The 23,815-nt window shown below is 40.9% G+C and overlaps 2 protein-coding genes across 9 annotated transcripts; one reads left to right on the forward strand and one right to left on the reverse strand.

Moving 5' to 3' along the window:
• Nucleotides 1-5,208: 5,208 nt before the first annotated feature.
• On the reverse strand, nt 5,209-16,745 carry ushbp1 (Usher syndrome 1C binding protein 1). 8 transcript variants are annotated; one of them, XM_082156657.1, is made up of 15 exons: nt 16,592-16,741; nt 15,616-15,889; nt 14,681-14,802; nt 14,450-14,598; nt 13,877-14,040; nt 13,578-13,787; nt 13,033-13,253; nt 12,116-12,256; nt 11,819-11,886; nt 11,610-11,721; nt 10,477-10,705; nt 10,154-10,312; nt 8,137-8,234; nt 7,922-8,044; nt 5,209-7,090 (listed from the first exon to the last, which is right to left on the reverse strand). In XM_082156657.1, the coding sequence occupies exons 2-15, from the start codon at nt 15,622-15,624 to the stop codon at nt 6,925-6,927; spliced, it is 1,971 nt and encodes a 656-aa protein (XP_082012783.1). In that variant the 5' UTR covers nt 15,625-15,889; nt 16,592-16,741; the 3' UTR covers nt 5,209-6,924. The 8 variants fall into 8 exon arrangements, with proteins under 8 accessions (XP_082012783.1, XP_082012787.1, XP_082012782.1 ...); XM_082156661.1 differs by having other exon boundaries at nt 14,746-14,799; nt 15,616-16,744; XM_082156656.1 differs by having other exon boundaries at nt 15,616-16,744.
• Nucleotides 16,746-16,878: 133 nt separating this feature from the next.
• babam1 (BRISC and BRCA1 A complex member 1) lies at nt 16,879-23,432 on the forward strand. The gene is made up of 9 exons (XM_082156680.1): nt 16,879-17,240; nt 18,243-18,698; nt 18,780-18,838; nt 19,846-19,966; nt 20,519-20,597; nt 20,725-20,749; nt 20,826-20,955; nt 22,607-22,693; nt 22,796-23,432. Exons 2-9 carry the CDS (start codon nt 18,249-18,251, stop codon nt 22,994-22,996), a joined length of 1,152 nt encoding a protein of 383 aa, XP_082012806.1. The 5' UTR covers nt 16,879-17,240; nt 18,243-18,248; the 3' UTR covers nt 22,997-23,432.
• Nucleotides 23,433-23,815: the final 383 nt, after the last annotated feature.

A 23,815-nucleotide genomic window follows, 5' to 3' on the forward strand; every position in this document is an offset into this window, starting at 1 on the left:
AAAAAAACACTATAAAAGTGGTCAACGTGTCCATGTGCATGCTATAGTCTTTTGAAGCCATACAAGCCATTATTGTTTAAAAAGTCAGTGCTCCCTATTCACTTTTGTATACACTGAAAAGATCAGTTTGGAAATTTTGCTAAATATCTCAATTTCAGTTCCATTAGTTCAGTTTGGAAGGAATGTGAGTGGATGTTTTTATTAATTTGTCCACGCTTTAATAGTCTGTAGGACATCTGAAATAAAATAAAGAGAAAAAGAGAGAACAGAAAAACATTCACTCATTTGATCAGGGTCAAACCTCTTTTTTTATCTGAATAGCAGTATGCTTTACTGCTAAGTACTGAGTGTGAGAGGTTAAGAGTGAAGAAAGGGAAGGCCAGAGGAAATGAGAGGAAAACAGTGTAAGAGGAAAAAGAGAGCATTGACATCTGTGAGAAAAAGAGCATCGGCCAGCCACAATCCGCTCATGCTGTTCAGGGGGAAGCGCATTTAAATGTGACATGATGTTTGGGGTAAATGAGGTGACCTTAACCCTGTGGGTCAGAGCCTGCTGTGTGTGCGTGTGTGCTTTCGAAGCGGGGGGTGGGGTCCTAATAACCCATCCCCCGTGCTGTGATTGACAGCTCTTGTTTTTGTGAGTTTTTTCCCAGGGATCGGAACATCCCTAAGCTCTTAAAACACTTTACACGACACAGATGCTGCTGGATTTGTGTGACATGCTCTTCATGATAGATTATCGTATTTGAACGTCTGTATGGATGTGAATTAGTTATGAATAACTAATAAATAAATAGTGTGCCAAATTTGTAGGCTTATTTTAAAATATGGGTAACACTTCATTTCGATGGTCCACTTTAGACATTCTACTAACTATAAGTCACTTTGCAACTACATGTCAACAAACTCTAATTAAAGTATTAGTAGACTGGCTGATTAATATCTGTTAACAGATGGGATGCAAGCAATGTATACTTTGGGACAAGTATTTGAAACTGATAGTCAGTTCCCTTTCGAACGATCGTATTGCTTAGCCATACGCTATGGGGAGAACTCCTTTTCTCCGAATAAAGATCGCCTTTTATAAAATAACGCAGTGCTACTGCACAGCCATAATAGTGCTGAGGCTTACTCGCACGCTATTGGCTGGTCAGTGGGAACTGCACGAACCAATGGCAGAGCGGCGAAACTGCGCGAACCAATCGGTGCGAAGCCATCCGTGCTGAGCGCAGAGCCTGCCAGAAGGGGCGGGGCATCTGTCTATAAAAGACGCTCAATTTTGCCATAGATTCCGATTAAATCTCCTTCAGCGACGAATCCTGTTCTTCACTGACGAACTACGAAGCCTGCGCCTTCTTCGCCATCTAGAGGAGCCTACAGCAGAAAAGCGAGCGAGCCAGCGGCCAGCCTGCTCCAGCGCGCTCTCCCGCCAGCGATCTCGAGCAAGCTGTTGCGCTGTTTTTGGAATGGAATGGAATGAGGCATTTATATAGCGCTTTCATATGTACTACTGTACACCCAAAGCGCTTTACAATCATATCAGGGGATCTCCCCTCTGTGCTCGGTTAAAGAGCATTTTTCCTCTTCCACACCACACAAGGGTCGATAGCGCCGCCACTCGACACTATAAAACCCATAGCCAACTGGACCGAGGCTTGGAAAGCCATCCCGGGTGTGTCACGATGGGTTATAAACACTTCGCGGGCATAATCCACACTTCGGTGAAGAGCAACGTGTCTCATGCCTCCGCGCTGAAGTGATGAGCTTATTGGAAAAAGGGTGAGAAGTGCATGGATGCAGCGCTTTCCCCTTTGAGACAAATGGGAATACGCATCTTGAACTACCTCGACGACTGGCTCGTTCTGGCCCGGTCGGAGGAGGAACTGAACCATCACAAATCTGTGCTCCTCAGCCATTTAAAATGCCTAGGATGCCAGGACAAGGAAGTGGGCTCGTTCCCCCCCAAGCGTGGCGTCTACAACACAGGATGGGGTGCTCTGTGCAAGGGCGAACAGGCCTCCGGCTCTTGGACGAGTACGGAGGGCGTGGCTGCATATCAACTGCTTAGAAATGCTGGCGGTTTTGCTGGCCCTCAAAACCTTCCTACCACATCTAAAAGGTCACCATGTCCTGGTCCGAATGGACAACACGACAGTTGTGTCCTATCTAAACCGCCAAGGCGGGCTCAGGTCGAGACAGCTGTACAAACTGGCCAGGAGTCTGCACTTATGGGCACAAGGCAACCTGCGCTGAGAGCAACGCATGTGCCGGGCAGACTGAACCAGGGAGCAGATATGCTGTCTCGGGGCAACGTGTCCCCAGGAGAATGGACCCTCCATCCCCAAACGGTTCAAATGATCTGGAATGTTTTTGGGAGGACAAAGGTAGACCTCTTCACCTCCAAAGACAACTGTCATTGCCCAATATATTTCTCAAAGAGCAGGGAGGCGCTGGCCCACGACTGGCCCAGCCTTTCCCTTTACGCTTTTCCTCTGGTCTCGCTCCACCCTCAGGTCATAAAAAGGATCAGGCAGGGCGGACATTCAGTCCTACTCGTGGCCCCTCTCTGGCGGACCCAACCCCGAGTTGATTCAGCTGCTCACAGCAGCCCCATGGCCGATACCCCTGAGGAAAGACCTCCTTTCTCAGGCGAACAGGACGATTTGGCACTCCCATCCCAAACTGTGGGCCCTCCACGTATGGCCCCTCGACAGGAGTTTACGGACCTCCCAGCAGGTGTCCTAAACACAATCAGCGAGGCAAGAGCTCCGTCTACAAGACGCCTCTACGCTCTGAAGTGGTCTGTGTTCTCTGACTGGTGCTCAGCCAGGAACCAGGACCCAGTCTTCTGTGAAGTATCACTGATACTTTCTTTTCTCAGAGAGCTGCTGGATGCAGGCCGTACTCCATCCACACTCAAGGTTTATGTGGCAGCCATAGCAGCCTCTCATGTGCCGGTGGCTGGCCAGTCAGTTGAGAGGAGCAACATGATTATCAGCTTCCTAAGGGAAGCTAGAAGGCTCAACCCTCCATGGCCCCCTACGGTGCCCTCCTGGGATCTATCCACGGTCTTTCAGGCCCTTAAGGGACCGTCATTCGAGCCACTACAGACGGCCGAATTGAAACTGCTCTCGCTCCAAACTGCACAACTGTTAGCTTTAGCACCAGTTAAGCGAGTGGGGGACCTTCAAGCGCTCTCTGTCAGCGCTTCCTGTCTGGAGTTTGGCCCGGCTGACTCTAAAGTCATCCTCAAACCAAGACACGGCTATGTGCCCAAAGTGCTTTCGACCCCGTTCAAAGCACAAGTAATTACGCTCTCTGCTCTTCCCACACTGGAAGACGAGCAGCAGTTACACCTACTCTGCCCGGTTCAGGCTCTGAGAACGTATGTTGAGTGCTCCACCCAGTACAGACAGTCAGAGCAGCTCTTTGTGAGCTTCGGTGGCCGCACCAAAGGGCTTCCGGTCACGAAGCAGAGATTGTCCAGATGGCTGGTGGACGCTATCGCCCTGGCATACGCTACTATGGGCCTGCAATGCCCCATGGGCATTATAGCTCACTCCACGAGAGGCATGGCCTCCTCCTGGGCATGGTCCAGTGGAGTTATGCGAGCCCGGCCCTTCATAACTAAATTAGGCCTTTGGCCGGCCGTCTTTATGACTTGGAATCCCTGCACTGCAGGTGCATGTCCCTCCGTGTGAGTGAGGCCGACCCCTTATATTAGGACCCTTGGCCCATTTATCATGACATGTCATAGCTCTTGCTTATGGACCCTTATGCAAACGTCCAAATTGAGTCGTTGCGCTTATCATAGCACGGCATGATTATATTGGTTCCCCATAGCATATAGCTATCGGTTACTGAGGTAACCTCGGTTCCCTGAGATAAGGGAACGAGTATTGCGTATACGGCCGTGCTATGGCGCACATTACTTGGCGATTCGTCGATTAAACCTGAATCCATGGCAAAATCGTATTGCTGGTGGGATTCGCACTGATTGGTTCACGCAGTTACGCCGCTCTGCCATTGGTTCGTGCAGTTCCCACTGACCAGCCAATAGCGTGCGGGTAAGCCTCAGCACTCTTATGGCTGTGCAGTAGCAATGCGTAATTTTATAAAAGGCTTTAGTATTCGAAGAAAAGGAGTTTTCCCCATTGCGTATAGCTACGCAATACTCGTTCCCTTATCTCAGGGAACCGAGGTTACGTCAGTAACCGATACGTTACAGTATATCTTAAGTGAATGTAAACAGTTAGGACAAAAAATTATACTTGGGGGCTGGATCTGGAGAGGTCTAGTTTTGGTCTGGGTATGTTTCTTGGAGGGTCTCAACTACACCTGGTTCTAGATCAAAGTCTCAATGAGATTCTGGTCTGTTCATACCTCGGGTTATTCCTTTAGTGCAAGTCTAGAGGGGTTTTTTTTCCACACATTTTATCATCACCCACAAATTTATTTATGGTTGTGAAGAAACAAGAATGATTATCTCATCATTCAGTATGACGTTTTTCCACATCACTTCAGAGCTGAAGTGAGCAGTTTATTCAGCACAGAGCTATCAGAGACATAATCATTATCTTTATCCAAATGATCCCTAAAACTCAGATCTTCCTCAGCAGGCGTGTTCAGGACAGAGTCTGTGTTTAACGTGACCTCATGACCCCCTTTATTCACCAGCTCCTACAACAGAGAGCAAATCCTTTAACCCTGGGGGTGTGACACTCAACCTTTGCCACAGCTGCAGTCAGCTGGCCCGGGCAGCACTGAAAGACGTGGATCAGTGAAAAGCAAAGACAATTGTGCGAGTCAGGCTCCTCTGACCTCTCTCTCTATTGTGTGTCCCTCCCTTCCCCCCGTTTCTACTGTGAGAGCGATCATGAGGCCGAATCTTCACAGGAAGAGTGATCTGCGCTGGGAAAGTCACTCCACTTCTGACATACACTGACCCATTTTCTGTGATCTGTTTTTCTGAGACTCACAAAGAAAAATGCTTTTAAATGAAAATGATTATGCAGCTGCTTTGATCGTAAAGAGGGAAAGGTCTCACACGAGAGGGAGTCAGAGTTAAAGCGTTAGCATAGCGATCTCGGTCAGTGCAATTGTGACTTGTTAGATGAACAAAGCTGATAGTATTTTTCTAATGTGCATACACCTACAGTATTGTTCATGTTGTTGTCTGCTTTTATACAGAAAAATACCAGTTCACAGTACTTTTTAAACAGTCAAAAACTTTAATAAATTTAAATTATAAACAAAATGCACTTGCAATTTTTTACAGACACATAGTCGTACACATAAAGAAATGAATAATACTTATAACAAATAGCCTATGTATTTAAAATGTACACTCACATGAGCTCAGTTATATCAATGGCCCAGAAAAAGCCTGTCCCAATGACTTTTGATTACCTGATGGGACACACTTTCAGCGTAGTGTTATAAAAATGCAAGTAAAGATTTACAGACCTTTATTTACACATTGATTTTCAGTACTTTGCGTATGTAACAGGCGATACAATTTAGTAGTTATGGTGGCAGGACTCCAGACTGCAACCAAATGGTCACATTTTGTGACGTTTTTTCCTGCTGGTGTGACTAAATTTTGACAGCGCTGAGAGATTAGTTTAGAAAGCCTTTGAATTCACCGCAGTATTAATAACATAGCTGCAAAATTTAGTGAGAAGCAATCAAATCTGGCAAAGAATTCTCTGTTATAAACCACAGATATGATTTCAGATCAAACAGCGCTGACATATGGAATCCAAGAGAAACATTGAGCCATGAATTAACAAGTTAAAGAAGGCTTTTGGATTTACCATGGATTTAATGTAGTAACGCTAACTGTAACCATGGTATTGTGCCAGAAATAATCTAATGTTTTTACATTACTCATCTCAGGCTTCGTACAACCTTTTAAGAGTGAAATTCAAGCCATTTTCAATGACTTTCAAGTGCTTTACACTTTTTCCACCACTTCAAAGCTCTAAATAATAATTTTGAATGTTATTTTTAATGTGATTAGAATGACTATAACCAGTAGATGGCAGCAGAGGAGCACTTATTGACTTGTTAACCATTTCCACTCCCTAATACAGTAGCTGAATCTGAAATCGCCCCTAAACCCATCACTATTCAATACGTTAGTCCACTAATACTGTTCACTTGAAAGAGTGAATGAAAACAAGTGAGCGAATTTCGGACAGCCGTAGAGCGTACATCGGCTGTACACTGGTTATCTCTGTGCAATGTGGGATAGAATGAGTGCACTCAATAACATCCACTGGTTTCGGACACCATTACAAATGGCTGTCCCTTCAAATAATGCCCTATTTAGGGTATAGGGGGCGATTTCGGATATGGAAAAGTAGGAAAAGTCGCAAAGTCTCAAGAAAAACAAAAACTATTCTTTAAATTATATCTGAATCACACAGAAAGAAAGTAAAGAGCGCTCCTTTTATAATCCCTGATACTGTCGGTCAGTTCAGTATGATACTATAGTACAACAATGGTACAAAAAGAGAATATTAACATTTTTCCCTATAAAATTTGATTTTTGCATGTTACTGTTGTTAATACAAGTTTTATCTGCATTTCAATTCAAACGCAGTGCTTTACTGTTCAATTTCCAATCAATAAACATGTAATATTATTAGTAACTGCACTTATTAATGCGAAACAATAGTGATATGATTCAATTACCTTTATGATTAAAAATCCCCCCAACGCCACCAAATAAGGGGCTGGTGCCAGTACAACCATCTGTAGAACTTAGTGGCAATGAACTTAGTTCATTGGATTATATGCTCAGTATTTCTGAGCCAATCATTACCCAACCTCTTACTCAAATTCCACTAGACATTAGCCTTCTGAAATATGTGTCAATAAAATTACGCTAAGACGCTAAGAACTGTGCTGTAGAGTCTTTTAGAGTATGGTCTCCTCTCTCCTCCACTTCATAGCTTCCAGTGTGGCACTTAGCTCAGCCTCCTTGGTAGCGTGACGTTCGTTCATGACTGCAATTTGCTTCTCCAGTCGCCACAGCTGCTCCTGGTGCTTTTTTCGAGAACTTCTGTAAGTGCTTGAGACTTTACTGTTGAAAAAAAAAAATGTGTGACTGATCCTAGCATTCGCATACATGTGTGGTTGACATTTAGCTGTACACAGATAATGTTAACGCTAACTTGACACAGATAACTCTGAGCGGGATTCAAACCAGCGTCAACTGGTGTGGGAGTCGTGGACGCTGACAAGGATGCTAGTGCACCTCTTGAGACCAGGAGAGTGAGGGTTTACTATCACAGCTTTTACCAGTTAGCCTCTGTTACACTGACACTCATCCCAAAAAACTCCACTCCCACCTGGGTCACGGCACCAATGAAACTTGTCGTTCTTACCCCATTCAAAACGAGATTTAAATCTGCATCAACTGGCATGGGAATTGGATGCACTAACACTGAAGTCCACAGCCACTACCATCAGTTGCTAGTGTGCCTCTTGAGGCCATGCGAGTGAGACTTACCTGCACATCTCTAACCAGCTTGCCTCTGCTATATATTATATATGTCAGGATAGTTGTTAGCGAAAGGCGTGGGACTGTCAGATAGCTTTAACGGATAGCTTTCTCCAGGTCAGCTCCTGGAGGGCTACCTTTTTGCAGACTTCAGTTCCACCCTGCTCCAACACACCTGATTATCTGGTTCAGGTGTGTTTGACTGGGGTTGGAGCTGAAATCTGCAGGACGGTTGCTCTCCAGTAACAGGGTCTGAGACCCCTGCTCTAGGTATATTAGACCTTCTTGTTATAAACTGGGTGACCATGTGACTATATCAATTGTTGCGATGACAATCATGTGAGTTCCTATACTTTAGTTATTATGCTAATGATAGTGTTGTGATGTTAAGTTCATGTGGTTTTGGGTTACTTGTAGTAGCGGGAGAGACGTGCAATCTCCTCTCTGTTGACCCTCCTCTGAGTGGTGCTGTCTGTGACCGCTGAGTCCAGCGACTCACGTAAAGCCGCCACTCTCTTCTTCAGTGATTGCTCCCTGCAACAGGAAGTAGAGCATCCACAGGTTAAGTAATGTGTCTTTTTTCATGAACTGTATGAGTTTGTATGTGTTTTGATGTTTTTTCCCACCTTTGCAATGCTGCTTGCAGTTCTCTTAGAATAGAGTGATTGCGAGGACCAGGAATTCCCCCTTCAACTTCTATATTTGCCAGATTTTCAGCAATTCTCTACAACCGAGACCAGGTATGTCACTTTTCAGTGTTTTTGAAGCGTTATTTTTTTAAAATTGAATTTCTAAGAGATGAAGCATCTGGTAGTTGAGCACATGAAATGGTAGTTAACAAACCAGTTCGTACATATTCACCTAGGCTCTGTTTACACCTGGTATTAAGATGCATTTTGGCCGATCGGATCACAAGTGGATGACGCTAAATACAGGCGTGAACGGGGTCTAAAACGTCTTGAGCTTGTCCACTTTCGACCACTTCCAGAGGTAGTCGAAAACGCATTCGACCGGATTGCTTTCGTAGTGTAGATGCTCATGTGGTTGAATGTGTTCAAACAGCCACAAAAGACCGTCTACTCTCCGCCAACTGACCTAATGCATAAACATTATGGGAAGCGCACAAGCCCGATGGGATTTAAACTGACCCAAGTCTAGTTTGAAGATGAAAAACGTCCGAAGCACAATGTTCTCTCACCATTCCTGATTTCTAACACACACTCACTGTGTTGGTCTCATGGCTGTCAGAGCAGAAACGAAAGCTGCTGCTCTCCGTTTACATTCTCCGTTTTACCGTCATCTTCAGGCCTTTTCAAATTTAAATTGCGCAAGCTTATTTTGTCCATTAGATCGAAAGATCGGAAAAAAACACACACATTTACACACTCATAGACCCTGCCTCCCTTTGAAGTAATCAGGGCAGAAGTGGTTGAAAGTGGACAAAAGAGACTAAAAGAGATTAAAACACCAGGTGTAAATGGGTATGAGTCTCCCTCGTCTACTTGTGATCCGAACGACCAAAACGCATCTTAATACCAGGTGTAAACAGGGCCCTAGATCAGCTGGACTAACCTTCTATTGACAAATTAACTCTAAAGATTCCTAATTGTAAGAACAATTGTAACGTCAATATTTCAGTGGCAGAGGGGCTGAAGTATTAAAGTGACCCTATTAAGCTATTTTAAAGGTTCCTAATTTTGTTTTGGAAGTCACCTACAATAGGTTTAAATATGCAATCAAGGTCAAGGTATATTATTATCTCTCATAATATACATAGCAGCTTATTAATACGCCTATTACCATTTCTACATTTCAGCTCTGGAGGCTTCAGCGCTTGATATACAGTGATAAGAACATTGGCATTGCTTTTTATGTACAAATTCTAGTTTGGGTCCTCATCCTTTTGAAGTGCCTGCAAAGTGGATTCACAGCGGTAAAAACAGCGGTTTCTCGACATGTCAACATCACAAACCAAACTCTTCTAATTTCAGCTACAACTATAGTGTTTTGAGGGCAGATCAAAGTAGACATTGTTGACGGGCAGCCAATGAAGACCATAGGCTGGCATTATGTGAATTTGTTACATTGTTATGTACGTATGTAACACAGGAAGTGAGACTGGAATTACTGATGACTCGTTTCAATGGTTCAGAATCTATTCTTTTTTTTAGGAGACAATACGTTTATTTGTCTTGTACTTTGATCTTTAAAACTTTGCAACTCTTTTACCTTCACAAACAGCTATATTACAAACTTCATAAAAGGTAATATTCGAAAAAGCATAATAGGGGCACTTTAAACTTAAGCTGAATATATTACCCAGAAGATATGGCATTTTGAGACCATGCAAACATAAACCAGTGGTGTCCTGCACCTGGGGGTCATCTTCCAGCAGATTTTAGCCCTAGCCCTAATTAAACACACCTGGACATGCTAATCGAGGTCTTCAGGATCACTAGAAACTTCCAGGCAGGAGTGTTGAAGCTAAACTCTGCAGGAAAGTGGCCCTCCAGGAGAAGGATTGAACACCACTGTCCTAAACAGTCAGAGGTGAAGATATCATATTTTGCAGGCTATTAAAGAAAAATAAGCTTTTAGGTCATTCACATTATTTCTCATATGGGGTCACACATTTCAGAGCACCTGCTGGGTGGCTCTCCTCTCCCCCAGCTCATCTCGCAGACTGTCCAGGATCAGAGCACCAGCAGAATCTTGGGCACTCTGGACCATCAGCGCCAGGTCCAAACACCGCCTCTCTTTTTCCAGAAGCCGAAGATTCCCACGCATCTCTGACATCTCCTCCTGCGTAAAATTAAATCAAGTTACGAGAAACTGTATATTTCAACTGTAAAGTAAATATGATAAAACTGCATTGCATCACACTCATAACATATATATAAAGTATATTAAGTATAAAACTTGTTCTGAATATAGGAAGTAGGGGTGAACTTTTCAAAATTGCCCACCCTGACTGTCACCAGCTCATACAGTAGAACCGCTTTCTCTTCTTTGGTGTTTTTGGAAAGTGAACTGGTGCGACCTCTGACCCCTGCAAGCGTGCCAGTGTCGGGACTGATCTTGCCCTCTCCTGCTTTGCCCCGCTGCGGGATACACATTGTGGCCCTGTCCTGCTTCAGCCTGGCGATCCTCTGGAGAATTACACCAGCCTTGCCCTCAAACTCCGGCCCCGATAAGCTGGAGTGTACAGAAAAAGAGAGAGAGAGACAGAGGCTTTTCAGAACTAAGATGACGTCTGTTTCATTATTAGACAAATGGATTACCAAGTTATTTATCAATGTATTGCACTATAGAAACCGGTATTATAAAATAACTTTTTGAATTTTTTAATAAGCTTAAAGTCAAGTGTAAAAAAAACTATCACTGCGTCTCAATTTGCCTACTATCCATCCTAAATAGTATTCAAAATTAGAATTAGTGTCCCAAATCATAGTATGTTGAAATGAGTATTCCAAAGATAACCGGATGGTCTACTTTTTCCGGTTAGAAATTCGAAGTGCAGATCCGTGCACACTCTAACGGCTAATATTGCCCACAACCCATTGCGTGTTGGACGAGGATTCGATTAAAACTACAAACATTAATAAAAAGTGTTAAACTACAAACATGGCGGATGTGCGAGTTTGACGGTTTCGTAGAGAGGTTTAAATACAGGGGTTTGAGTGATTAATTATCAGTATCTAAACTGATTAAAATATATTTATTCAATGTTATCCACATTATATTTAATCTGCAACAGCATTGTGAACTTTTGTAATGATACATTTGGTCATTAACTTTTAAATGCATTATTGTGCAAATTCCAAACACATGAGGAGAGTTCTCTGCATGAAAGAGCCACGTCTGACAGATCAACGTGCTACTGCATGTCTCTCTGAAACGCCCACACAGAGGTCAGAGCCGAACCAAGATGCTTGCTATTGGTCAGCACTGCAAATTGGTGTGTCAGTGATCACCAAAGCATTTTTTGCGTAGGAATATGTCTCTTTACCATCTCAAGTCCTTCCAGTGAATTTTTTTGTTTTGCTGATTCCCATTGCATTTCGCATATGTCGAGCAACAGTAAATATGAGGCAACAACCTGTTTGTTCTATTCTCAGCAGTGCCCTCTGGTGGACTGGAGGATGGCTCGCTTTTGTCCGAGTTCACGTCTGTTAACTTTGATAGGTCAGACTGCGGTGTGCTCATTTGTTCTGTAAGAAAAAAAAACACTGTATTTGTATGTGTGTGTGGTTGTACATTAATGTGTTTATGTGTCACATGAGCTGTAATTCAAAGAGTGTGCAGCACCTGCGTTCTGTTGTTTTCTGGCTTCGCACAGGGATAGTAGGTCACTGTAAGCCTCCTCACACTCCTCACTGTCAATCAAAAAGCCATTATCAGCATACCACTCACACACACACGCTCCCAGTGCCAATCTTAGGGGCTAAAGGTCAAGGTTTACAATATCAAAAAGAGTCAAGAAAACAGTTTCAGGATCAGTTTTAGAAGCAATCGTGATATGCCAAAGTGACTAAGCCCTGATCCTGGATCAGTGGCAGTTTTCGGCACATGCAGTGTGAGACAGAGGTGAAGACAGCAGCACACCAGTATGCCAGAGCCATGTGTAGAGCCGAGCTGTCTGCCTCCTGTCGGCTAAGATTCATGCTCAGCTGCTCTGATTCTCCTTTCCTCCTGACCAGTGCGGCATTCAGGCGCTCATTCCGAGCTTTCAGTCGCTCCAGACACCTGCTCAAACAAAGCACACCCGTCAGAAGAGATTCAACAGTTCTAGCCTTTCAAACTTATACAAAAATCACTGCTTACTAAGGCCTCACTATTTTACCAACACCTCGAAGTATTAAGCTGGTATGCGGCAAGAAATAAAAATTCACCCAATCTGTTTTCTAAAAGCATCCATTCATGTTAATTTTTTTTGTGTGTTTTTTGACCGCATAATTCTTAATCAAAATGTCATAATGACTTCCATTAAATCGACTGCAAGCTCGCATTAAGATCTTTCTCCATCCATTCAACAATAGTTTTTTTGTTTTTTTCTATAATCTGTTTCACTTGGATGTACTGTACATCACAATGCATGTCTCTACTTCCATTTCATCACTACATTAAACACAAATATATATGAATGACACCTCAAATACACAATTTTTACACAATTTTGGTCGGGCAGACAATAAAAAAAGCAAAGAAATCCCATAGCCTAACGTTAAAGGTGGGCAACATTCCCTATGTAGTGAACAGAACAACAAAGACTTGGGGGTGGACTCTTTTAACTTTTGACAGTGAGAAATTACCCTAGCAACCATCCAGAACAGCCTAGCAACCGCATAGCCACTCAGAACACCTCACCAACCAGTCAACAACCATCTAAATGCCCTGGTTTGCACCCATATGTATTTTTTTTTAATGTTTTTTGAGATTTGTTTTATGAGATTATCTAGGTGAGAGAGGAGGGAATGGAATCAAGGGGTCAGTATTGATGGATAAAGCTATTAATCTCTCACCTCTGCAGCTTCTCGATCTCAGCCTGAAGCACAGAATCAACAGTGCAGGGAGATGAAGGGGAGTCCGGCCTGGAGCCAGGCAGTTTGCGGGACAGCAGAGGGGATCCAGGATATGGAGGAGAGGAAAAGCAAGGGCTCGAAGTTCGACTAGAGGACAATGATGGACTAACAGGAGGAGAACGACTCACTCCGTACAGCCACTTCCTCTTCAGGTCCACTAACTGCCAAAAGTTCAGCGGCAGCGAAAGTTAGAAAATTACAATTAAATGACTGAATTAAAAATACGTAATGAACATTATTTCATAAAATTACCTACTTGAAGACTTTTTAATTTATTAGTAAGTGTATTATTACTTTGAGGTTCATTGTTAATATCATTTAAAATAATGTTTCAGTGGCATATGAACTTTAAATATTGAAATATATTTTAATATAATTATATACGCAATCATATTCTAATATACTTTTAATATATTCACTATATGTCTAATGGTACCATTAATTGCTCCAAAATGTAAAAATTGGGAATATCCATCCCAATCAACCTTTTCCTGCAGCCAATTTTTCTCGTCCTCAAGATCAATCAGCATACTTTCAGCTCCTATAAGCTCTTCCTGGTGGCTCTTCAAGGAGGTGTTGAGGTCTTGGTTGTGTTTGTACAGTGAGAGAACATCCCGCTGATACTGACGTCTCTCATCAGGGGGCAGAGCAGAGGGGTATGAGATCCCCAAATCGCTCTCCATCTCCTCCAGCACCTGGATCAGATTACAGAGATCAGAGCCTGAGGAAGCTCAGATGCTGTAGAGTATATTCTGTATGCTACAGCGAGAGGCTGGATGAGCACCTGTATAGCCTGAACCCAGCTCTCCCGGCCTGCAGAGAGATGGTGTGCTTGAACTCTCTCAGAATCCTGAGTTTGCAGCCTGAGCATCTTCCTCCCATGACCGCTGGAGGTCTCGAGAGCAGAGAGAACCTTCTGCAGCTCGTTCCAAAGATCACTGCTGCCCCCTGTGGAAAAACACACATTTTGTTTTTTTTTTCTTTTTATGTACATTTCCAAATTATTGCTATATTCAAATTATTCAGGCAGTTATTAAATTAACTACAAAAAATTCAAAAAATGTAAAGAAAAGAAAATGTGGCAAAACACCACTAATAATGTTGAAATGTATTATTATTAATAACATTAATATTCTTTTTTTTTTCTTCCAAATAAAAAATATATTTTTTAAAGTTCTTGATTTAGAAAAACATACTTGCATGCATATAGGAAATGTTAAAGTTAAAGTTGAATAAGTAGTTTTGCATTTGGAAACAAAAGTCTGGCAGGACCAACAGTCCAGTAAATAGCAGGCTGTCTGTTCTGACACAGCATTTACTGTGATTGACGATGAGGCATTGCATAAACAGAACGTGCCTTCTGAGTCCCAGCAGATGTTCTTGGTCTTGGTCTCCACAGATGCTGTGCCAGCGTCCACCGCTGTGAGGCTGCAGGCCGGAGATCTCAAGCCCTGCTGCGGGACGCACCCACTGACCCACACGTGACCCTCAGCCGGTTTCATCTCTCTGTGAGAACACAGACCCTTTCACATACTGTACGTGTTACAGCAAAACTACATAGTTTGCAATTGTTTGAGACGGGTATTACCGTGGTATTTGTAGGGAGTCCATCTTCCTGTTGAGCTCAGAAATGATCTGCAGTAAAGTGCTCACCTCCGTCTCACACTGCGCCAGTTCAGAGTCCGCTGACACCAGACTGTCCGATCTCTGCTGGAACGTGTCACTTGTGTGAAATAATGTGCAAAACCAGTCTTTACTTACTTCAGATAAAGAATTGAGCTAGGTTGGGTTGGGTTAGGCGGGATGACACTATCAACTGGCCTAAAATAAGTAATTAAACACTTTAATTCAATATAATCCAAGTAGCATCTGCAAACAAAGGATGCTAGGGCTCAGAAGTAAATTCAATGACATTTAAAAGTGACTATTGTATCACAGGAGTAGTTCAAAACATTCACTCTTATTGTTCCACTAACATGACAATCAGGAAGAGTCCAAATAGTTTCATTTGGAACATAACTATATTGTTCTATAATGTAGATTTAATCTTTGTACATCAAAACAATCTCATGAAGATGCCTATAAAACAATATGGGTGTTGTTGATTTCTGCACCCTTTTGTTCTGAGGGGAGGAGGAGGAAACAGGCACATCCTGTAACTGCACTTCCTACAGCTGCGTTGTGGAGCTTACTGTGAAAAAGTAGCTCTCAAACTGTTGTTCTCAGTATTCAGATATAAATATCATTTAACTATATGGTTTAGGGACCTCTTTTGCTGTAGATGTTTCTGCCAATGAATTGAGTTTGGTTTGAAACTGGTGACTATTCTAAATTCCCATGCAGCACTTTACTATAATTAAATGACTTTTCATGATTTAAACCATTATTAAAATATGATCGTTACAACAACAAAAAAGGTTTACACTTTAAAACGTTGCATTAACATGTGTTTAAAAACAAAAACAATTTTTCTGCTTTTTGGATCAGATTGAGAGTACACGCATCATCGTCCCAGAAACTCACCTGTGTCATTTGTCTGATCTTGGTTCAGGTCCTGTCCTTAGGGAATGTCCCGAATGAAAGAGTGATCCAGTGCTGTCTCTGTCTCTTCTGCTCGCCGAGCTTGTGAAGCTTGTGAAGCGTACGCCGTGAGCTTCAGCACACCCTGATCAAACACTCTTCTTCTCCACTTTACTGGGCTAAACCTGCTCTCTGCTGAACACATCTCTTGATTGTCGTCTCCACCCACTGTCTTTTTAGATCTTTTCCTGTTTGGTTTATTTTTTACTCTCTGTCTCTATAAAAGATTATTTGATAAATCTTATTGCTTATAAATAAAGTATTTAGAAATCCTCTCATTTAAATGATCACTACAGTTTTTTATTGATTACGACAGTACAGTGCTACTATTTGGTAACATGTTTTTTAGGAAAATGGAAGACTAAAATATTCTGTATGCTAAATTATTTAGCCAACAGGAGAAGCTGTAAATTTATATAAATGAAATTATTCAGGATAGACCCTCACAGTTCAGGGATTATTATTCAAATTGGGAATCTGAAGCTGTAAAAATAAAGAGTAGCATATTCTTCAACTGTCTATCAACTGTTTTTAACATTTGTAATGTAATAAATTAGGAGTTGTTTTGTAATTCAGAAATTCAGTTGATAGAACTGACATTTGAGGTACAGTGGTGGTAAAACTTTACAATAAGGTCTCATGTGTTAACATTAGTTAATGCATTAACTTAAAAAACTAACAATTCATTTTTACAGCAATAATGTTAGGCTATTAAAAGGGTTTCATGTTAGTTCACGGAGCATTAACTAACAGATACAACTTTTGATCTTAAAAATCTAGTATTAAATGTTACATTAACTCAGAATAATTAATGCTGTAGAAGTATTGTTCATTGTTAGTTCATGTTAACTAATGCAGTAAGTTAAACTAATGATAACAAATAAAATTGTTTATTATGAAGTGTTATCAGTATGCGTACCTTATTCTTCTCTGTTTATTGTTTTCTCTGTCTTGATTTCTATTTAGTTTTCAGTTTTTGTTGTTGAACTGCTGGTGATAGTAGGCTGATGGAGAAAAAGAGTAGCACAATCGCAGCGCGAGGCGTTTTTTTTACCGGTCGCCCGGAGGAGTTAACGACTCGAGTTGAACTGTCAACTCAGCTCATCACTGTCACTTTTTTATCCAGCCGTCCAATCACAGTGGAGGAGGGGCGGGACAAATACCACACCGACCAATCAATCTTCACATTCTGCTTGCGCAACGAAACGACAACAACAACACATCTCTCCATCCAAAATTAATGCCAGAGCAAGTACGTTACATTGTGTCGACATTTTTATGTTCAGAAACAAACTATTTGCGAAATCAGATATTCCGTATATCATAGCACATAATAGTGTCTCAACTAATAAAAACGCTACGGATTCTATTGGAGAGAAGACGTTTTCTTTTCAGAAGCTGGGCTGGCAACGCTCCTCCAGTCCGCTAGAGGCGCCAAAGAACTGAAACACGCTTCAGCACTCGCCTCTGAACGTCACCGACACAGAAGCGAACGAGGAAGTGTTGAAGAATAATTTTGTGATATTTTTTTCTCTACTAAACTCATATTTTCATCTGTTGTATGTTCGGTAAGTTATTATTTTACGTTATTTCGCTATTCTGCTTGTGCTGCCTGTTAACGTTACATTTCTCTTATGTTTATTAAATCTCTCTTGAGAAATCACGAATGTTGATTCACTGTTGTTGCTTTATTAAAATACATTTTTAAAAACATACCTTTAAAAAAAAGCTAATTTAGGGTTATATTTTAAGATAAGTCATATTAGAATACTAACTTAATATGTTACGACTGGGGTTTTTATTGAAATCATCTGAGAATTGTTTGCTTTTACTTAACCCTTAATCTTTAAAATGTTAAATGTAAACGTAGGCTATTCTGTATATTATAAAGTATTTTAGTATATGTTTGGTTTATACCAGCAGCCATATCACCCTGTAGCCCAAGACTGGTTGCCCACTGAAGCTAAGCAGGGCTGAGCCTGGTTAGTACCTGAATGGGAGACTCCTGGGAAAACCAGGTTGCTGCTGGAAGAGGTGTTAGTGAGGCCAGCAGTGGGCGCTCACCCTGTGGTCTGTGTGGGTCCTAACGCCCCAGTGTAGTGACGGGGACACTATACTGTCAAAGAGCACCGTCCTTCGGATGAGACGTAAAACCGAGGTCCTGACTCTCTGTGGTCATTAAAAATCCCATGGCATTTCTCGTAAAGAGTAGGGGTGTAACCCCGGTGTCCTGGCCACATTCCACCCATTGGCCCTTACCAATCATGGCCTCCTAATAATCCCCTTACATTGAATTGGCTCTATCACTCTCTCTCCTCTCTCCACCTATAGCTGGTGTGTGGTGAGCGAACTGGCGCCGTTGTACTGTGGCTTGCCGTCGCTTCATCCAAGTGGATGCTGCACACTGGTGGTGTTTGAGGAGAGATCCCCTGATATGATTGTAAAGCGCTTTGGGTGTACAGTAGTACATATGAAAGCGCTATATAAATGCCTCATTCATTCATATATATATATATATATTTATATATTATATATATTACTGTTGTCTACTGTCTATGGGATGGTGTCAGGTTGCGATGGAGACCCCTGAGCCCGGACAGGCAGATGGAGAGGAGCGTATGATGGACCTGAGACCCAGGACCCGGTCCAATCCGGAGGGTGCGGAGGACCGGCGCAGCAGCACTGGAAGCCTGAACAACAGCAGCCTGGCCTCCCCCCCGCAGCCGGCCGTGGGCAGCCGTGTAGAGGGAGAGGGAGAGGCGGCCAGCTCCGATAGCCCACCGATATCTGCCACCACCATCCCTGCTGCTGCCCCTGTCGCTACTGCTGCCCCTGCTCCTACCCCTGCCCCTGCCCCTGTCCCTGTCCCTGTAGCTGCGGCAGGAATCAGCACAGTCAGCATGCCTGCGCTGGCTTCTGCAGTGAAGGAAAGACCTAAACCCCCTCAGCCGTCCATGGCCGCCCAGATCCCCCCATCAGCAGAGTTACACCTGCGGGCACCACGGGTCAACTGCCCCGAGAAAGTCGTACGTGTGGCAATAAACACAACTTTACAACATTTGCATCTGAAAACACTTTTGTCATTCAATTATATCTTTCTTAAACAGATCATCTGTTTGGACCTTTCAGAGGAGATGTCTCTACAAAAACTGGAGTCCTTCAATGGGTAATTTCATTTTGTTCTTTTTTCTTTTTGTTGTTGTTATTATTAAATTATTTTCCTTGATATACACTACTGGTCAAAAGTTTTAGATCAGTATGATTTTTTCATGATTTCAAAAGCAGTCTCTTCTGCTCACTAAGGCTGCATTTATTTGATCCAAAATACAGTAAAAACTGTAATATTGTGAATTATTATTATTATTATATATTTTTTTAAATAACTGTTTTCTATTTGAATATATTTGAAAATGCATTTTATTCCTGTGATCAAAGCTGAATTTTCAGCATCATAACTCCAGTCTTCAGTGTCTCATGATCCTTCAGAAATCATTATAATATGCTGATTTGCTGCTCAAGAAACATTTATTATTATTCAAGAAATCATTCAGTGTTGAATTTTTTTTTTCAGGATTCTTTGATGAACAGAAAGTTAAAAAGAACAGCATTTATCTGAAATAGAAAGCTTTTGTAACATTAGAAAGTTTGGGGTCAATGAGATTATTATTATTTTTTGGGAAAGAAATTAATACTTTTATTCAGCAAAGATGCATTAAATTGATCAAAAAGTACATTAAAGACACTTATTATGTTACAAAAGATTTCTATTTCAGATAAATACTGTCCTTCTGAACTTTCTGTTCCTCAAAGAATCCTGAAATTTTTTTTGTTCACAACTGTTTTCAACATTGATAATAATAAGAATATTTCTTGAGCAGCAAATCATCATATTAGAATGATTTCTGATGGATCATGTGACACTGAAGACTGGAGTAATGATCACAGGAATAAATTACATTTTAAAATATATACAAAAAAATTCACAATATTACAGTTTTTGCAGTATTTTGGATCAAATAAATGCAGCCTTGGTGAGCAGAAGAGACTTCTTTTAAAAACATGAGAAACTCTTATTGATCTAAAACTTTTGAATGGTAGTGTATTCTATTTGAAATGACAAATGTATATTTCTATAAATGTTTTGCATTAAATGTAAATGATTTGCATTTCCAGATCCAAGACAAACGCCTTAAATATTTCACAGAAAATGATTGAGATGTTTGTGCGAACCAAGCACAAGATCGACAAAAGGCACGAGTTTGCTCTGGTGGTGGTGAACGATGATGCCATGTGGGTGAGTGGACAAAACCACAGCTTCAACTACTCTGTCATTTTGAAAATCAAACGTTTCTGCCATTGAATTAAACTGTCTTTGGGTAGTTGACAAATGGGTCGGTGCTAAAAAAAATTCTGGGTCTGTTCATTTAATCTTGAATATTACATTTTCATTAACAGAATGAAATTCTTTCAAATCACTTCTTTATTTCATAGAAAATGCTTTGCTTTACTGCCAGCGTCATTTTAGTGTTAATTATATAATATTATTGTATTTATTATATAGCTTTTAATTTTATATATTTTTTTCAGTTTCTATTTTAGTTTGTTTATTAATTATGTGCTTTTGTCATTTGTATTAGTTTTTATATTTCTATATAGATTTAATAAATTATTTCAGTTTTAATATTGTACTTCAACTGGTTATTTATTTATCTATTTATTTGAATTTGTCTAATTTTCCCTTTCATCTAATATTTACATTTTATTTTATTTAAGCTTTTTTTCAGTTACGAAAACTATTTTTAAGAGTAAAAATAACAACAATTATTGACATTTTTCTTTCACACAGTTATCAGGCTTCACCTCTGACCCGCGAGAGCTGTGCAGCTGTCTGTACGACCTGGACACCAACGTCTGCGAGTCCTTCAGTATCCTTACTTTTAGAGTTAGGCACATTTTGATGTGCTTTTGGAATCAAGTCGGTCCAGATAAACATTGAAAGCAGTGAGAATTAATCATGATCATAATAATCATTTCTTTAACTGTTACCTGTAGATCTGGAAGATTTCCTCAATGTCATGTAAGTAGTTTTAGTCTTCTGTTTTTGATCGTTTGACTTATATGATTTTAATGTGTTGAATTTCTTTCTCTTGTAGTTTGCAGAAAATCGAACTTCCTCAGATGGAGAACATCCAGACCATCCCGCCTCCTTTTGTAGTTCGGACTCTCCTCATCTTCAGCCGGCCTTCTGGCATGCTTCAGTTCAATCCTCCTGATGCTGTCAAAGTAAGTCTGTTTCACCCATGTTCATGGGCCAATGACAAGAAGGTCTGGATCTATTTATTAAGCAATTCACACTTAAAGTGACTTGACTGCGCATATTTCTTTTAAAGATACATGTTTTCGTATCTCTGAATTTAAATTAATTTTGATATTTTTGGGCCAAAAATATCAGGGTTGGTACATTTGTTCCAGTATCAGAAAAAGGCCTTAGCAAAAGGATGATTCTTGAAACCTAATCAAGAAGTTATATTATATAACTATATCATATAGCTTGTATATAATGATATTATTTTTAGGGGCAAAAAAAGTCTGTTTTGTCAAAATTTTAGAGATGCATGAAGCACTGCTCACACAGAAGTCACTTCCAAACCAAGCAGCTTTCTGTTGGTCAGCACAGTGAATCACGTTGAACTCATTGCGAAATCTGTGCAGGGAAATCTTTCAGTGCTGTGTAATATTCCAGATCATTTGGATTTCATGCTCAAACTGCAAAATTACACACTAAAGAAAGTTGAAAATTTAAAAAAAAGCATAATAGGACCCCTTTAAAGAACTTTTGTCCACCAAATCTAAGTCATGTGGTGCAACCAACATGCAAAAATATGCTGGAAAAAAGAAAACAAGTTCAGTTCAAGTTCAAGTTACTTTATTGTCCCCAATGGGGCAATATGTTGTGCAGCAGATACAGTATAGTATAGTGTAGTACAAATCACACACAATCATCATACACACAATACAGAGATTGCCTACCTTGTAGGCATAGTTAAAAAACAGTAAACAATCAATAAATAGTAAGTCGATAAGTTACCTATGGTTCTTTATAGAATTAAGAAGCAGAATGGCTTCAGGTACAAAAGAGTGTTTATATCTGTTGGTTCTGAATTTTGGGAGTTTAAAGCGTGATCCAGATGGCAACATCTGAAATTCAGCCTGTAAGGGATGAGAACTATCTGTCAGGATAGATTCAACCCTTCTCAGCATCTGCGTCTGATAAAGTTCCTCCAGCTCTTTCTGCTTAGAGCCTGTAATGCAGCTGCTCACCTTAATTAACCTGGAAAGGGAGTTAAAGGAACACGCCGACTTTTTGGGACTTTAGCTTATTCACTGTATCCCCCAGAGTTAGATAAGTCCATACATACCTTTCTCATCTCCGTGCGTGCCGTAACTCTGTCTGACGCACCCACCGCTAGCCTAGCTGAAGTAGCGGTGCTTCGCCTTCTGAGAATATAGTTCCCAGTATGTATACGGTTAGAAGATGGTTGTGTCTCATGTGACCTTGTTATTCGTACACGCTGTGACTATACAAATCACAACATGTAAATAGGAAAATGTTGGCGTTATTTTGTCACTTATTGGGAACAGTATGCTAGCTGGAGCCGTTTACCTCCAGTCTTTGTGCTAAGCTAGGCTAGCGGTGGGTGCTTTTTTATTTTGAAAATATATTTAAATACTTTAATACATTACACCACATGGCATTTTTAGAGTCATTGAATTTTTACTTTTAGTTGAAAGTGGTATGTTTCTCAAAACCATATGAAATCAACATTTCAAGTACTACATTTCTAACATTAGATTTTAAAAATATTCTTTATCTTGCAGCTTTAAAAAAAAAAATCATCATCAAAAGAGCAATCCTAATATTCTCTCTTTCCAGAAAATGCTGCAGTCTCCATATTTCTTCTTTGATGTTGTGTATCTTCATAATGGAACTGAAGAACCGGCTGAGGACGCGAGCTGGAAGGTTTGAGCTTCCCATGATTCCCTTTCACCGACTCAGGTTATTATTTGCCCGTCTGTATACGTTTTTATTCGAGGTACTGAACCTTCGTGGCTGTATTTTCAGGACGTGTACACCACCTTCAGTGAGTTGGACTCTAAGGGCATGTGCTATCAGTTCGAGGTGTCACTGTGTGGTCCTGCTATTGAGCTGCACAACTGCATGGCCAAACTGCTGTGCCACCCGCTGCAGAGACCCTTCCAGAGCCACGCGTCCTACAGTCTGCTGGAGGAGGACGACACGCAGGAGAATGAAGCCACAGTGTGAGCTTTTACTCAATATACCCCTGCAAATCTCCTAGAGACTGATGAACTCTAAAATGGAGTGACTGTGAATAACTGCATATATATGGCCTTGTCCACTATTTCTGTTCTGGGAATGTCTCTTTTATTACTTTTGAAAACATCAGTGACTTAATTTACTAAAGCAGCCACAACCACACAAGCTCAAGAGCCTATTGTGGAACAGTCAAGTATTGATGGTTTGATCTTTGCACAAGGCTAACCAGATCATTTTGAGAATGTCAACTGTAAATGTTCTGGTTTCTGAAGTGTGAGTTATTTTACATCTGTTTGTTCTGTGGTGGAGATTCCCGGATGAGTTCATGTGATGGGTGCTAATGGTTTGGTGAAGGTCCATCTGGACAGCATCTAATAAATACTGTTTGCTTGCTCCTGTCAAATAAATTAAATGTAAATGCTCATGGCTAGAGAGGTTCCTTATACTATACAGTCCACAAAAACATTATGGTCGATGAGAAACAGTACATTGTTGACAAAATTGTAAAAGACAACGCAATGATAAGGCATTTGAACTGCATTTTACTTAAGACATATTTTTGAGTTAAAAAAAAAATCTATATTTAGTGGGAACTAATAGTTGAGGAGGCTTGATGCTTTCCATCATAATTTGATTAGATAGTTAAAAGCATTCTATGATATTATCAGTTAATTTTATTAACTGAATCCCTCATAAACATTATTTTGTATTGATGTACTCTATGCTACACTGAATTGTTTATTATGTCCTGTACTAAATGTATATCCTGGCATAAAGTTCTTAAAAGAGCCAGTGAATTTTACATTT

This window comes from Leuciscus leuciscus (genome assembly GCF_965113295.1).
Source record: "Leuciscus leuciscus genome assembly, chromosome: 23".
Lineage (NCBI taxonomy): Eukaryota > Metazoa > Chordata > Actinopteri > Cypriniformes > Leuciscidae > Leuciscus > Leuciscus leuciscus.